The sequence below is a fragment of the Pinus tabuliformis genome, chromosome 2_1, assembly GCF_031772625.1.
Source record: "Pinus tabuliformis cultivar Carrire ecotype Pingquan chromosome 2_1, CPIR1, whole genome shotgun sequence".
Classification (NCBI taxonomy): Eukaryota; Viridiplantae; Streptophyta; class Pinopsida; order Pinales; family Pinaceae; genus Pinus; species Pinus tabuliformis.
This window is the reverse complement of record NC_142299.1, coordinates 821,025,428-821,040,355: the sequence shown is the minus strand read 5'-3', so window position 1 is coordinate 821,040,355 and position 14,928 is coordinate 821,025,428. Positions and strand designations below refer to the sequence as shown.

The following is a 14,928-nucleotide window of genomic DNA, read 5'->3' as shown; positions in this document are numbered from 1 at the left end:
TTTGTTGGTCTTGGGACCACTTCCCAAACATTGATTATGATAATGGAGTCATACTCCTCTACCATGGAATTAACCCATACTAGTTGTTTCACTACTTCCTTGAATGAGGATGGCTCAATATCTACAGTCTCTCTTATCAGAGCCATGTAGCCAATGTATCGATCTAGTGACCTTCTCTACCTGCACTGTGATGTGGGTGCTACCACATTCTCTCTAGCATCATGCATCAATATTTCAACTTCTCTGGTGTGTTTCCTTCCATCTCTAGAAGTCTCTGCATGAGTGGTTGCTTGCACTCTCTGCTCGTGTGCATGTGGTTGCTCCACATCATCTTGAAATTCTTCCTTTGGAGCTAAAAGCTCCTCATTTGCTTGTAATTGAAGCTCTCTCTCAAGGGAAAGTCTCATGTCCTTCTCTTCATTAAACTTCACATCTCTACAAACCATTGTCATCCTGTGAGATAGCAGGTACACCCGATAATTGTGAGGTGTATTAATGTACCCCACAAATATGCCCAACTCAATTGTCAGTTCCATCTTTTTCCTTGCATCCTTGGTAACATGACAGTAAACTGGTGAACCAAAGATCCTGAAGTGTGCCACATCTGGGTTCTTACCTGTAAAAGCTTCTTCTAGTGTACTCATCCTGAGAATCCGATGAGGACTTATGTTCTGCACATATATAGTTGTGTTGCATGCTCAGCCCATAAGTGCAATGGTAGGCTCTGATCATGTAACATCACCTGCGCAACTCCTGCAATACTTATGTTCTTCCTTTCAGCAACCCCATTCTGTTGTGGTTTATGGAGTGTTGTTAATTCTCGTTGAATGTCGTCTGATGCACAGAAGTTCTTGAATTCATTCAACACATATTCGCCACTGTTATCACTCCCTAGCCTTCACTTTTTTGCCAGTGTCTTTCTCAACAAGTGATTCACAAACTTTAGAGAACGTCTGATATTTCTTCTACATGAAGAAAATCCAACACTTACATGATAAATCATCTACAAATATTACATAATACATGTGCTTGGCCATGGAGGCTATCAAGAATGGTCCACCCACATCTGAGTGAACTCTTTCAAGGATCATTTTCACTCCACTGTACTTGTCATGAAAGGTGTCTTTGGTGTACTCCCCCAATGTACACCCTTTGCATGTATCTCTCTTCTCTAGTGCACCCTTGGGAAGTCTTGTAGAAATATGTTTTATGATCTTCAAAGCTCTGTGGTGCAAGTGACCCAATATTCTATGCCACAACTCATCAATGTCTCGGCTCTACACCTTCTTTGCTTTTGTGCTCAATACTGCACAATCTTCTACATCCAATTTGTAGAGGTTCTTCATCGAAACCCTAATCCGCTTCACTTGTCCTGAGGCTATGTGACGAAGGAAAGTCGTTCCTTTGCTAAATATCACATCGTAGCCATGGTCTTCCAACATAGCAACTGAAACCAAATTATTCTTCAGACCTGGAACATACATGACATCTTTTAATGTGAGAGAAGAACCATACTCCCTATGAAAAGTAACAGTACTAATTTCGATCATGTTATACCTTCCATCATCTCCCATTTCGATGTGCATCTGGAGGTCCTTCTCATCCAAATCACTGAAGAATTCTTTGTTGTCGGTCATATGGAATGACGATCCACTATCCAGTTACCACACTACCCATCACTGATGTCACCATGCAAGAAATGAGGGTGAAATCCAACTAGAATTGTTAAGCAAGAGCTTCACCTGCTTCTCCTCCTAAGGGCTTCTTGTCGGCCTTCTTGTGCAGACACTCTGTGGCATAGTGTCCCAGGTCCTGACGATGAAAACATTTAATCTTCAACAAGTCCTTCTTACCTGCTTGACTAGAATTTGGAATGGGATGAGTTCCCTTTCCCTTTTTTTGCCTTTCCATCCAAGGCATAGTTCTCCTCATCATCATGCTTGGATGAGGATCCATCTCTGGTGTTCTGCCGAATCTCTTCTTGCACCAAGTTGGACCACAAATGCTCCCACTTTGGTAGCTTCTCCCTCCCATTTGTTGAATCCTGGTAGTTGTGCCAACTCTTGGGAAGGCCTAAAAGTGCTAGGCTTACCAGATCATCTTCAGCAACTGTAACACCAACACTTCCAAGCTCATCCCGACATTAGGTGAACTTGGTCAAGTACTTTTGTATTATGTCACCCTTCTCCATCTTGATTTTCCTGAGCTTATCCTTTAGTGCAAACTTCTGGTGGTCACTGTTGTTATAAAACAGGTTTTTCAAGGCCTTCCACATTATATATGGAGTCTCCTTCCCATGGAGGTTCGAGACAATATGATCTCGAACTCCTAGTATGATCCTTCTCACCTTTGCAACGTATTTCCTCCACTCTGCCAGATTTGAGCATTAGTTGCCGGAGGCTTAGGAATATCTTTGCCTATGAATTCATTCAGCCCATTTTCTTCCAACATTGCCTTCATCCTATCCTTCCAAGCAATATAGTTCGAACTTCCCTCAAGGGCATATTCGAGTCTCAATCTGTAGAACGACATCCTAATATCTTTGAATAATGATACTGCAAATTTGATTTCACCTGCAAAGGACAAACTCATATTCTCCTCTTCTAGAGTGACTTCTACTCTGACACCATGTAGAAATTCCTTGTAGATTCAAACTGCTAATTGTAATTTACTAAAACAATGTACTTGAATCTACTATACTCATCAGCGGAAACAATTAAACGATCGCGAAATCACGAAGCATACAAGAGAAAGAATGCAATCAACACATTACATAATTATTTCCTGGGGAAACCACAACTAAAAACCCTTGTTATCTATATATTGCATTAGTCATAAAATATGAGAAGACTACAATGCTTTTTTCAAGCTCGAGCAACCTCTGCACTATCTCTATCTGTCTCACAACTTCCTAGACAAGCCCAGGTCAATACGTAACCAAATTTTGGCTTGCCCAAGTCCCTATTTTCTTGCATTGTTTCCTTGGGAATTAGACCCCTATTAATTAGAGAAATTCCTCAATATGAATTGCGCAATCCTCATAGGCCTTCCTCTTACTGCATGCACCACCTATACAATTCATATAATTATACAACTAATAGTACACTATCCCTAAACTCCAATCTCAACTGGGTAACTCTCATATCTCACATGCATGAGTTATTTATGAGTGAATCATCAGTTAACTGGTTGAACACATGAAGCAACACCCCATTGTCTGACCTCATACTAGTTCATCTATCAGTTGGAACTAGTTTAACTGACTTTAACTCAGTTAAGCTGAAATAATTAATTACAACTCAAAATGAACTCAACCAGGGCTCCTATAATGTAGGAGACACTCTACATGACTAAATTTAGACCATCAAATCGAATTAACTTAGCCAACTAAGTCAATTTAACTTAGTTAAATCATACAAGTTGTATTGTGATGTAGAATTACAATTTTATTCCTAATTTAATTCATGGACAAAATTAATTTAGGATTTTATTGTTGCATTTTCAACAATATCCTCATGACATATGATTTCATAATTTCCCCTTTGTTCATCTTAATGTCCTTGAGTTGATTCTTCAATGAGAGGATGTGATTCAGATTGTTGACCTCATACAATCCAACCAGCTTGTCATAGATATCCTTGGACTTCTTCAACATTCCAATGTAAGTAAGCAAATGATCTTTCAAATAATCAATAAAAAAATTCTTGGCTTTGACCTCACCTTTCTTATACTTGGCCTTGGAAGCAGTAGGAGCATTTTAGGGTGGCTCCAATACTTTTCCTTCCACATATTCCAAAACATCATTTTCACCCAATGTCACTTCCCACTTGATCTTCCAAGTAGAAAAATTAGACGTGTCACCCAACTTCATTCTATCTTTGAAGTAAGAGGTAGACATCTTGACCATGTATCTTCTTCCAAATAGATTCCGTCAAAGATGATTGCTTCAGTCTCTTGTCTCCTTAGGCTTGTTTACACCTTAGCTCTGATACCATGTTAATTTTCCGTTGTTTTATGCTTAAGATAATCACTTCTTCTTCAATTAACAATCAAATGTCCAAAAATTTCAATCTTCCAATAACAATAAGCAATTGTAGATAGAATGGTAAATCCAATGCATAATAGAAGACATCCAAGAGCAATAACAAGAGACAAAATTTTGTCAAATACCAAGGGAAAATGCCACAAGGGGGAAACCCTTTCAAATTCTTCTTATATTAGATTGTCATCAAATACACAATGTTCCAATTCAACAATAAAGAGTCAAAGTAAAGACTTTGACTATTCAAGAGATCAACCAACCAATATACAAGAGGTAAGCATTAAAGTCAAATTTGGTCAACAAGTCAAATATGCAATTTTGGTCAAAGTCAACATCAATTTAGCAGCCCAAGCAAGTTAATAGTCAATTGTCAACACTTCTCCAATTCATCTCGGTCAATAGTAAAAAAGTGTGGCCTTGAATGTTAGTTAAAGATCAGTCAAAACAGTCCCAAAACAATGCCTTAAAACTGGTCAAAGTTAACCTTGCTAAAACCCTAGGTGTAGACTTGTGGTCAATGTGGGTCAAAGTGCCCAAAAAATTTTGACCTACACACCATTGAATTTGGCCTCCAAAACAGATCCAAAATGTCATGTCAAAACAAGTCAAACCAAGCCCAAACTCCCAAAAGTCAACGTTGGTCAAAGTCCAAAACATAAAGTAGAATTTGGCCTAATCAAAAAACCTTCTCTCACCTTTTCACATGTGAAGAATAGCCCTGCAATTTTAGAATTAGTCGAACCTCCAAGAGAAGAGATGAGTTGATGTGATGCTCCAAAGTGATGTGATAAATTATGCATGTATATGCTTCTTAGAAGGTCGAATTAGCTTGCCCAAGTCGACTTGTACTTTTGTGCATTTGTGGATTTCACCTTGACCAAATTAAATTCTTCCAAGGGCTTGGAGGGGTCTTTCTTGACAAGGAATATTGTCCAATGGAGGAAATTTATCCTTGTGCTGCCAAATTAATACCCAGAAGTTTCCTCTGGTAGCAACATGTCTTTGTGCATCCTTTATAGTATCACGAAGCCAAAGTGTTCTTTTCTTGGTAGGGGATTCGCATGGAGGAGGGTCCAAAGGGTCCATAGATTCCGTGGGATCATCAACAACATCATTCCCAGGTGAAGGACCTTCGAGTATGTCCATGTCATCATCCTTCTTTTCAATAGGAGGAGGTGGGGGAATGCCCCTTGCTTTTCCAAGGGCTACATCTTCATCGAAAGTAACATCCCTGCCAAACTCGATATTCCTTTGACCAGACACATGTATTCTAAAAGATTTAGAATTATCACAATATCCAACAAATATACCTTTCTTTCCAGTGGCTTCCAATTTTTTCCTCTTGTCCTTTGGCACATGAAAGTAGATGGGCAACCAAAGATTCTTAGATGTCCAACATTGAGTTTCACACCTATGAACATTTCTTCGGGAGTCTTGTCACCCAGGGCTTAATGAGGAATCTTGTTTTGGACATAGATTTTTGTATTATTGGCTTCTCCCCAAAGGAACTTTGGCAAATTTTGATCATGTAACATGGCTTGGGTAGCTTCCATGATGGTCATGTTATTTCTTTTAGCCACACCATTATGCTCGGGATTATAAGGTACAATTATCTCCTTCTTGATTCCATCCTTCTTGCAAAATTCAATGAACTCACTAGAAGTGTATTCTCCACCATTATCAGACCTTAAGCCCTTGATCCTTTTCCCTGTTTGATTCTCTATCAATGCCTTGAAATCCTGGAACATATCAAATGCTTCATTCATGTGCTTCAAGTAGAATATCCATGTCTTTCAGGATAAGTCATCCTCAAAGATTATGTAATATAGATAGCCACCAAGAGATTTTACCGGAATGAGCCCACATAGATCAGAATGTATGATTTGTATAATATCACAAATCTTGATTTTTCTAGAAGGGAATGGTCCCCTTGACTTCTTTCCATTGGCACATCCCAAACATATCCCATCATGCTTAGTTTGAAATTCAAGCATTCCAAAAACCATCCTCCTTACTTTAGTCAGGGCTTCATAGAGTGAGCACTTTTATGATTTCTATCATGTACCATTGCTCGCATTGGTCTTCTATTGACTTTATAGAGCCCTTAAATTCTAGATCCTGAGGTGAATGCATCCCTCATGCGAGATTCCATAGGTCATGTGAGGACCTTTCCTCTTATGAAAGAAACTCTCATCCATTTGTCTTCCAAGGTAGATATAGATATAAGGCTCTTCTTCAATCCCAAAACATACATAACAACATGAAGAAGTATGATTTCCTCATAGTCCAAATGAAATGTAACAAAACCAGGGCACCAAAAAACAATGGAGTTGTCTAAAGGAAGAATAGAATTGTACAAGAAATGGAAATGTTAAATGATTCAAAATTAAATCACAAATTTCGGGTTTAGGAAGTTCAAACGACAGTATATATTTTGAACAAAGGTTTGCTTAGAAGCAGTTATGATATGACTCCATTTGAACTACAGCGACATGGACCAACAAATGTCAAACATTTTAGGGTATTTGGAAGCAAATGCTACATTAAAAAGGAAGATCAGAAAACAGGAAAATTTGATTCTCGGGTTGATGAAGGCATTTTTGTTGGCTATTATCGCAAAATAAAAGCTTATAGATGTTACAATCAGAGGCTTAATCGAATAGTTGAAAGCATAAATGTAACATTTATTGAAGATTTTGGTCCCAAGGTTGAACAAGAAAGATTTTCTTCAAGAAAAATAAAGATATAAGAGATAGAACTAGAAAGGGTCAAAGAAGAAGTCTTTGATCAAGTACAATCGAATAAGGAAACAACTACCAACCAGGAAGAGACAAGAGAAGAACAAGAAGTTGAACAACAAGCGCCCTCGAAGACCCCTAAATAATGGTATCGAAATAATCATCCTTCAAATCAGATCATTGGGGATCTCAATGAAGGCATTGGAACCAAGAGAAAATGCCAACTTCGTGTAACACAAGCAGCACATCTTTCCCCTCTTAGCCACATTTCAGCTAAAAAACTTTGAAGAAACTAGTCAAGATGAACATTGGATCGCTGATATGAATGAAGAATTGGATCAAATTGAGAAAACTTATACTTTAGAATTGGTTCCACGACCAAGGGATAAAAATGTCATTTGCACAAAATGGGATTTCAGGAACAAGGTGAATGAAGATGGACAGGTTACTTGGAATAATGCAAGGTTGGCCTACAAAGGATATGCACAAGTTGAAGGAATTGATTTCAAAGAGACATGTGCTCTTGTTTCCAGAATGGAAGCTATCATGGTGTTCTTGGCTTATGCATGTTAAAGAAAGATCAAATTTTATCAAATGGACATGAAATCAACATTTCTAAATGGAAAATTATAAGAAGTATACATAGGATAACCTAAGGGATTTTTGCTCACTGACAAGAAACATTATGTTTTAGGTTAAAGAAAGTATTGTATGGTATCAAACAAGCACCCAAAGCTTGGTAAGCCCATATTGACAAGTATTTGCAAAAACAAGGTTTCAAAAAGGAAAGTGTTGATAGAAACCTTTATGTAAGGGTTTAACACGATATCCTAATTATTATTGAAGTATATGTGGATGATATAATATTTGGAAGCAATGATGATAAGTTAAGTAAGAAGTTTGCAGTAGAGAAGAAAAGTGAGTTGTAAATGTCGTTGCTTCGTGAGTTGACATACTTTTTGGGACTTTAGATATCTCAGCAAGACAATGTTGGACATTTGATGGTCTATGGGTGGTTGTGTAAATGTTGGCATTGATGTCAAATAAGGGTCAGCATGATGATTGGGTGTTTGGGAGGAATCCCATGGTAGCTACAGGCTTCTTGTAGAAAATCATCACACTAGCAAGCTTACTAAAGAAGCCATAAAATGATCATCATGGATGATTGGGTGTTTGGGAGGAATCCCATGGTAGTTGTAGGCTTCTTGTAGAGAATCATCATAGTAGCAAACTTACTGAAGAAGCCATAAAATGATCATCATGGCAATTGTGAGTTCAGTTGTCCAAAAAGTCAATGAGTAGAAAATTTTGCAGTCATCTTCCACACAGCTGAAGGAATCAAAGCCTACATCAGACCCTATCTGTTGGAAGGTGCTCTGAATAAGCTTTCCAACGATATGCGTAAGTCCAAAAATGGACTCCTGGGTCAAAAGTTATGGCTTCCCGATGTTCAAGGACTTGAAGTCCTAAGAAGGCTGGGATATCGAAGATCTGCACAATATCAAAGATCGACATGTCGGTGCATCGAATATCGGAGATCCAGATGTCAGCGTATCGACATAACCAGTGATATTGGTAATCGGAGGTAATCAGAACCCTGGAGATCGAAGCATCAGAACTTCTTCAAGTGAAGTGGAGCACATAAATCCGCAATATCAATAAGTGCCGATAAGCTTTTAAAAGCACCGAGGAATGCCAAAAGAAGACTAACAAAGGATTTCAGTGCAAAACCAAGGTTGACAGGTACTCTTCTCTCTCCTCTAGCTAGACACATGGAAGCATATGATTGGCTCCAATAAGGAGACATGGAAGCATATGATTGGCTCCGATAAGCTACAGTGGCAGTTGATGTCAGCATGACGTGGTAGTACAATAGGACATGTGGCAGACATATTTAACTGTATTAGGTAGGCTAATGGGCCAAAACCAGGTGACACATGTCACCTTTAAGGAGTCACCACGTTGAGGTGATGACATCGTATCAGAGTTAGAAAATCAGAGGATTAAGAGATTGAAACTCTAGTGCAGTTGGAGTGTTGAAAAGTTCTGATACAAAGGGCTTCCGATATTGGGTTGGCACATAAGAGCTCAATGAACCAGGGGCACAAAGTAGTTAAAAAAGGGGGAATGTCCCCCGACAATAGTGTGAAGGCTTAGCACCATAATGCTAAGTGGCAGGTCACAGCTAGCAGTCCTATGATGAGAAGCATTGTGAGGGCTAAGCAGAGGGAGCTCAACAATCAGAAGATTAGGATATCGAAACTATGCACCATTGTGAAGATTGCATATGGAATCGCTTTGATAAGGAAGTACAAAGCTTTAAATAATTTATGGGTTGGAAACTGCGATATTGAATGAAGGCACAAAGGAGTTGGTAATTGAAAAAAAGGGATAATTCTATGGAAGACTCTGCAATAAGAAACATAGGACAACATTGGTAGCAAAAATGAATTTGAGTGCTTGAAGGAAGCAATCGACTACTTCACATGCACATATGGTTGTGGTAATTAAGAACAAAACGATCACCTTTGTGGACTGTCAGGGTCTGTAGAACGATAAATAGGCATGGGGCTTTCAGAGGAGTATGCAGGTCATCTAAGAATTAATTTATCAGTACAGGAGCTTTATGCAGTCAGACTTTGAAGAACTGTGAGGATCCTCTCTGTTTTGAGAGATGTGACAAGAAACCATTCAGAAGACACAATAATGGTAAGTGAAGCCATGCCTAAGTACAGATTGGCAGCTACAGGACATCGTGGAGAGACTCCCTTGTGTAGAGTGCCTCAGTGGAACAAAAGCATCACCAACAACGGAAAAAGTGGGGAAGTGAGCATATGTGTGAGAAAGAAGTGTTGTGAGTGTGAGCATCGAAGCAGAGAGGTTGAAGCTCCTGAGAGGACACAATGTAATACAGCGGCAGGAGCAGCATGAGGATTGTGTGAAGAATTGCAAGGGTAGTGTTTGTTAAATTTTCTTAGGGTAACATTGTTCTTTGCTATGATAGTTGCATTTCATCATTACATTATTCAGATCTACACCATTATACACCAGCATATGCAATTACATAAAAAGAGACAAAATCACCATCATCATCAATGCAACAGAACATAAAAGGAACAATAGAAGAATGCATTCACACATATGAAGACACCAGGATTGGTCCAAGACCAAGGCAAAACCCACTATGGGAAAAACCCTTGTAAATCTTCTTCTTCTTAGATTGTCATCAAATGATGCAGAAAAAGAGAGTACAATGATCCATAACTTTATCTATGCAGCAAAACAATAATGATATCTATGAAACAGATGTAATCATGCTAGGAATCAAAACACTAATACAGATGGATGTAATGTGTTGTCATAAACTAATGTCAACTGTTGTATACTACTGTCACTATGTCGAACACTGTTGAGTATTGTTGTCACTATCAATGAGCCCAATACATATGATTACAGTGGATAATAATAAATCAGATCTAAAGATCTATATAATAGCAAAGAGAAATCTAGATCTACTAGATCGCTGAAGTCAACTAAATCTAAGATGTCAAATATTAGAACTGAACCTTGGTTGCCGTCATCGCGATTCTCTATGTGTGACCGAAACTCCTTGGTCACTCTCTCGATCAATGTATGCAAGCAACTATGACTACAGGGTCACTCTCAAGAAGTCTTTATGCATGTGACTATGGCACAATGTAGCTAAAACCCAGAGTCGCTCCCTTACTGTTGTTGTGTGAGCAACTGAGATGTACTAGTTGCTCTCAGGACCACTCTGTGCGAGCAACTGGGAACCAATACCTCATGATGTGCCTCTAAAGCCATAGTTTCTCCAATAATCCTCTATGCCAGCAACTATGGGTCTCTAGTCGCTCTCATAGGCTTGTGTGCCAGTGTCCAGAGACCATAATGCCCTATTCAGTGCCAGTGATTGAGATCCAGAAGACCCTAACTTAGAGCGAACCTTTCACTTGTGATTTCGAACCCTTGAACGAACTCCTTTTGTCGAACCTATGTGAACCAAGATAAAAGAGAAGAGAAGAGGTGTCCAAATTATCTTGAGGTCTCTTCTATTTATAGCTTTTCCTGAGGGTTCACTTGGGGTTAAGGCTAACACAAGCAGTTACTCATGTGGTTAGGGCCGACCCATTCCAAAATATATGCATGAATAAAATAATTCATAACTCAGCTTTTGTTTAACCAAATTTGGTGATATTTAGGTTGATTTTGGTCCTCTTGAAAAGAGGAATCTAATGAAATCATCATCTTGGTAATTTGAGCTATCCAAGGTGGAATTTTACTGCAGTTGCAAAAATTAACACTCCCTCTCAAATAAGGAGAATTCCACCTGCCAATATTTGTCCATCGAACAATATGCCATTCTGGAATATTCAAGTGTTATCGCGTATCATAATGGATCATCTCTATCATGTAGGCATCATGCCGTGTCCATCTCAAGTGTCTCATCATCACAAAACATCATTGTACATCTCGATCTATCCTTTGCTTATTCATGCTTATCACTTGATTTTTCCTACTCGTATGTTGAACATTCTCAGATCTAGAAGAAGAAAAATTTGTTATCAGAGGGGAGCTCAAGCGACCTCCCTTTATCCATCAGGTTGTTATCTGGAATCTCTGCTAGCGGGTTTCTACCCAGAATATCATCATCAATCTTCATCGGAGAGCATATCATCAAGGAGCACATCTCAACCTGGAACCACATCGGGGAGCAATAACTTCCACCAATACTGAGCAATAGCATAACTCATCACACAGGGGAGTACAACCTCAACTCGGAATCATATCGGGTTATCTCAACCCATCCTATTTCCTACTGATCTTCCCATCGATGACCCAAAATAGTCATGTGGTAGAACACCTGCATCATAATCGACTTGGGTTGTACACCCCAAGTACACTCTCAACTCGTTGGCCAAAACAAGGAGCGGTATTCCCATCAAGGTTCCCTGTTTGAGGGTATGATGCCAACTGCAATATACTCTGCAAATACCAAGAGGGGAGAAACATTATCCGACCCTATAAAGATAGGGGAGTAGCATTCTTCTACCCTGGGTAACAGATAGGGTAACGCCCTATTGTCCAAAGTTCTCTCAACCCCAAGAGCCTTCTATCTTAATTCCTCACCCTGGGAGCTCGAGAAAGGCAGGAAGATTTTTCTCAGTGTCCTTGATCAGTGCTATTCTCATCATCAGTTTGTATCAATAGCATTTGTTTCATGTTCATACAGAACATCGAATCAAATATCATGTCAGATCATATGAATCACAAAAGGATACCATAATCATCCTCCCTCTCAAGGAGGTGCCAACCACAAGCCTAAGCTTATTTCGAGTAGATGCATTGTCTCAATATGTCATAGTATCTTGATCCCAACTATAAACATGGGACTCACTGCCAATCGGATCATCACAATGTATCCATTTGATATCCAAAGCATGCTCAAACATCTCTCTAAAAAGCTTATGTATCCTGCCTCACAGCCAGCCATGCTAGTAACATCATGATCGACCTCGGCCATGCTATGGACCTCTTATCCAAGATATCATGGAAAATCACATACTAAAGAAGTATCCAAATGTTCTTATCAACAATAATCTCAAATATCAACAATACATCGGTGCATATACATATCATAGGAGAAATATCTCATTCTCAAAATAGAATACCTCATGCAGACATTTCAAAGCATGCTCGGTGGCAACTCTATGTAAGTGAAGCAACTCACTCATGAATTTATTCAGGTTCTATGTACATCATACATATCGTGATGGATGTTCAAAACGAAACATCAATGCTTCAAGTGTCGGATATCGTGTCAAGTTCAACAACATCTTGAACTTCAAATCAGAGTATCCAAGGATTTGCAGTTTTCATTATTCAAAAAACATTTTCCAATAGCTTTGCAATATGCAATTTCTTTCCCAAATTCCAAAAATCGATTCATCATGCCATGATACATTATTTTAGGCTTCATAAGCCATCTCCCTCTAATTTAAATCATCAGAGGCCCATCACCTATCACAAGCAGATCATCAAATAAAACCAAAACCATAATCAATATCACATTGTTAAAATTGGCAACTAGGGCCAAACTCCATGTGGGTCACCTCATTTATGGCAGCTGATATTTTTCCTAGATTCTCTTGTCGAGAGGTGTAGGATTGATCTAAAGATCATCCGATTTCAACAAGTATTTATGGAGATATGAATTTATTTGTAATTATTTGACAAATTGTCAAGGTTGGCCAACAACTAAATGTGTGGCACAAATCATATAAATACAAGTGAGGTTGATTCATTTCAACTCATCTCATCATCTCTCATTCTTCTCTCCCTCGTATGATTGGGATACACAAGGAAGAGGATCTCTCATACGTGGGAAGCAAGAAGACGCAGGCTGAAAGAGGACACAGAAATTGCTGATTGCGTTGACCGAGTTTGACTGAGGCAGTAGAAGTCACCTTTGACCTATGTTGACCAAGCATTGACTCATCAAGGGTGCAATTTTGGTGTGTCTGCCTCTCCTAGGCAAGTCGCAGATTTTGGTGCAGAAACCGAGGCAATCTGACCTTTGGTTTGACCAATGTTGATTGCCCTAGTTTTGGGCAGTAGGTTGACTTCAGTCAACAATAGTTTGACTGTGTTTTTGCGGCTGTTCAAGGGCTGTTTCTTCAGGTTGTTCAAGGGCTAGTTGACTAGAAATTGACCAAGCATATTGGAGGTACTCATTTGACCAAGTTTGACTTTACTAATCTAGGGTTTGTTGCTGCTGATATAAAATTACAGAATTCTGATTTTGTACTATTTCTCTGTTGAACTATTGAAGATAAAATAAGATTTGATCAAAGGGTTTCGTTGCATTGGGGTTTGTCCCTGGCTAGCTGCCACATCTTGTGTCTCTTGTCATGGCTTGTTTTCTGTTGATCGTTTAATGTTCTATCTGCACTTTATTTAACGTATATGTGATTGCTAATCTGTGGCTAATAAGAAGAAAAGAAGTAAACTGCTCTAAGCAACTCTATGTAGGTGAAGCAACTCACTCATGAATTTATTCAAGTTCTATGTACATCATACATATCGTGATGGATGTTCAAAACAAAACATCAATGCTTAAACCATCATATGTCGTGTCAAGTTTAACAACATCTTGACCTTCAAATCAGAGTATCCAAGGATTTGCAATTTTCATTATTCAAAAACATTTTCCAATAACTTTGCAATATGGAATTTCTTTCCCAAATTCAAGAAATCGATTCATCATGCCATGATACATTATTTCGGGCTTCATAAGCCATCTCCCTCTGATTTAGATCACCAGAGGCCCATCACCTATCACAAGTAGATCATCAAGATATAAAACCAAAAACATATTCAATATCACATCCATACCTGGGAACTCATCATCCTAACTTCATCAGATAACTGTCAAATCTAGACATATATTGATTGCAATGCTCTAAGAAAAATGGATTGCTAAGCCAACATAACCATTCTTACATAACTCAATGTTGTGCCATCAACGACAAAGTCAACTCATCAGAGTTTAGAAGACAGATCACAACCATTATCAAAGTCATCATTATCATAGTATTAATACTTTCAACCAGGAGACAGGTGGAGCTCATATCAAATCATGACTTCATCGTGCCAACAAGTTATACATTATTAATCTGAACTTGATTAAGTCATTCTCATAATCATAATACAATTCATCTTGTCACTATGTGCAAATGCATACATCAAGGATGAGTCATGCAAGTTCCATTTTTCATGCCAAATCACAACTATCATTACTTCAACCATTGTGCTAAGAACAAGGATGCCAATTTCCACATAAGTCATCATGCCCACATAGTATCGATATCAGGGAAAATCAACAATCATGAAATTAGATCACTAGAAATTAGGTCAAGTCCAAATGTTATCGTAGAGAGATCTATAGTCAAAGCACATCTCAATCATCAATTCAAAGTTATTGTAAATCATCATGAAAAAACACCAGTAATCCCAAATCATGCCAACATAGTGACATATCTATATGAATGTCCTAGTCACCTGCAAACACAAGTTCAGTGTGCATGTTCATGTTATGGAAAACATTCAAGTTTTTCCTGCTAGCAGATC

The 14,928-nt window shown here is 38.6% G+C and overlaps 1 protein-coding gene across 1 annotated transcript in view; it reads right to left on the bottom strand.

Moving 5' to 3' along the window:
- LOC149203170 (uncharacterized) overlaps positions 1–14,928 on the bottom strand; it is a 59,989-nt gene that overhangs the window by 26,906 nt on the left and 18,155 nt on the right. The window contains exon 4 of the mRNA XM_089401787.1: positions 5,015–5,312. Within this exon, the coding sequence (XP_089257913.1) occupies positions 5,015–5,312 (298 nt within the window). The remainder of the gene's footprint in view (positions 1–5,014; positions 5,313–14,928) is intronic.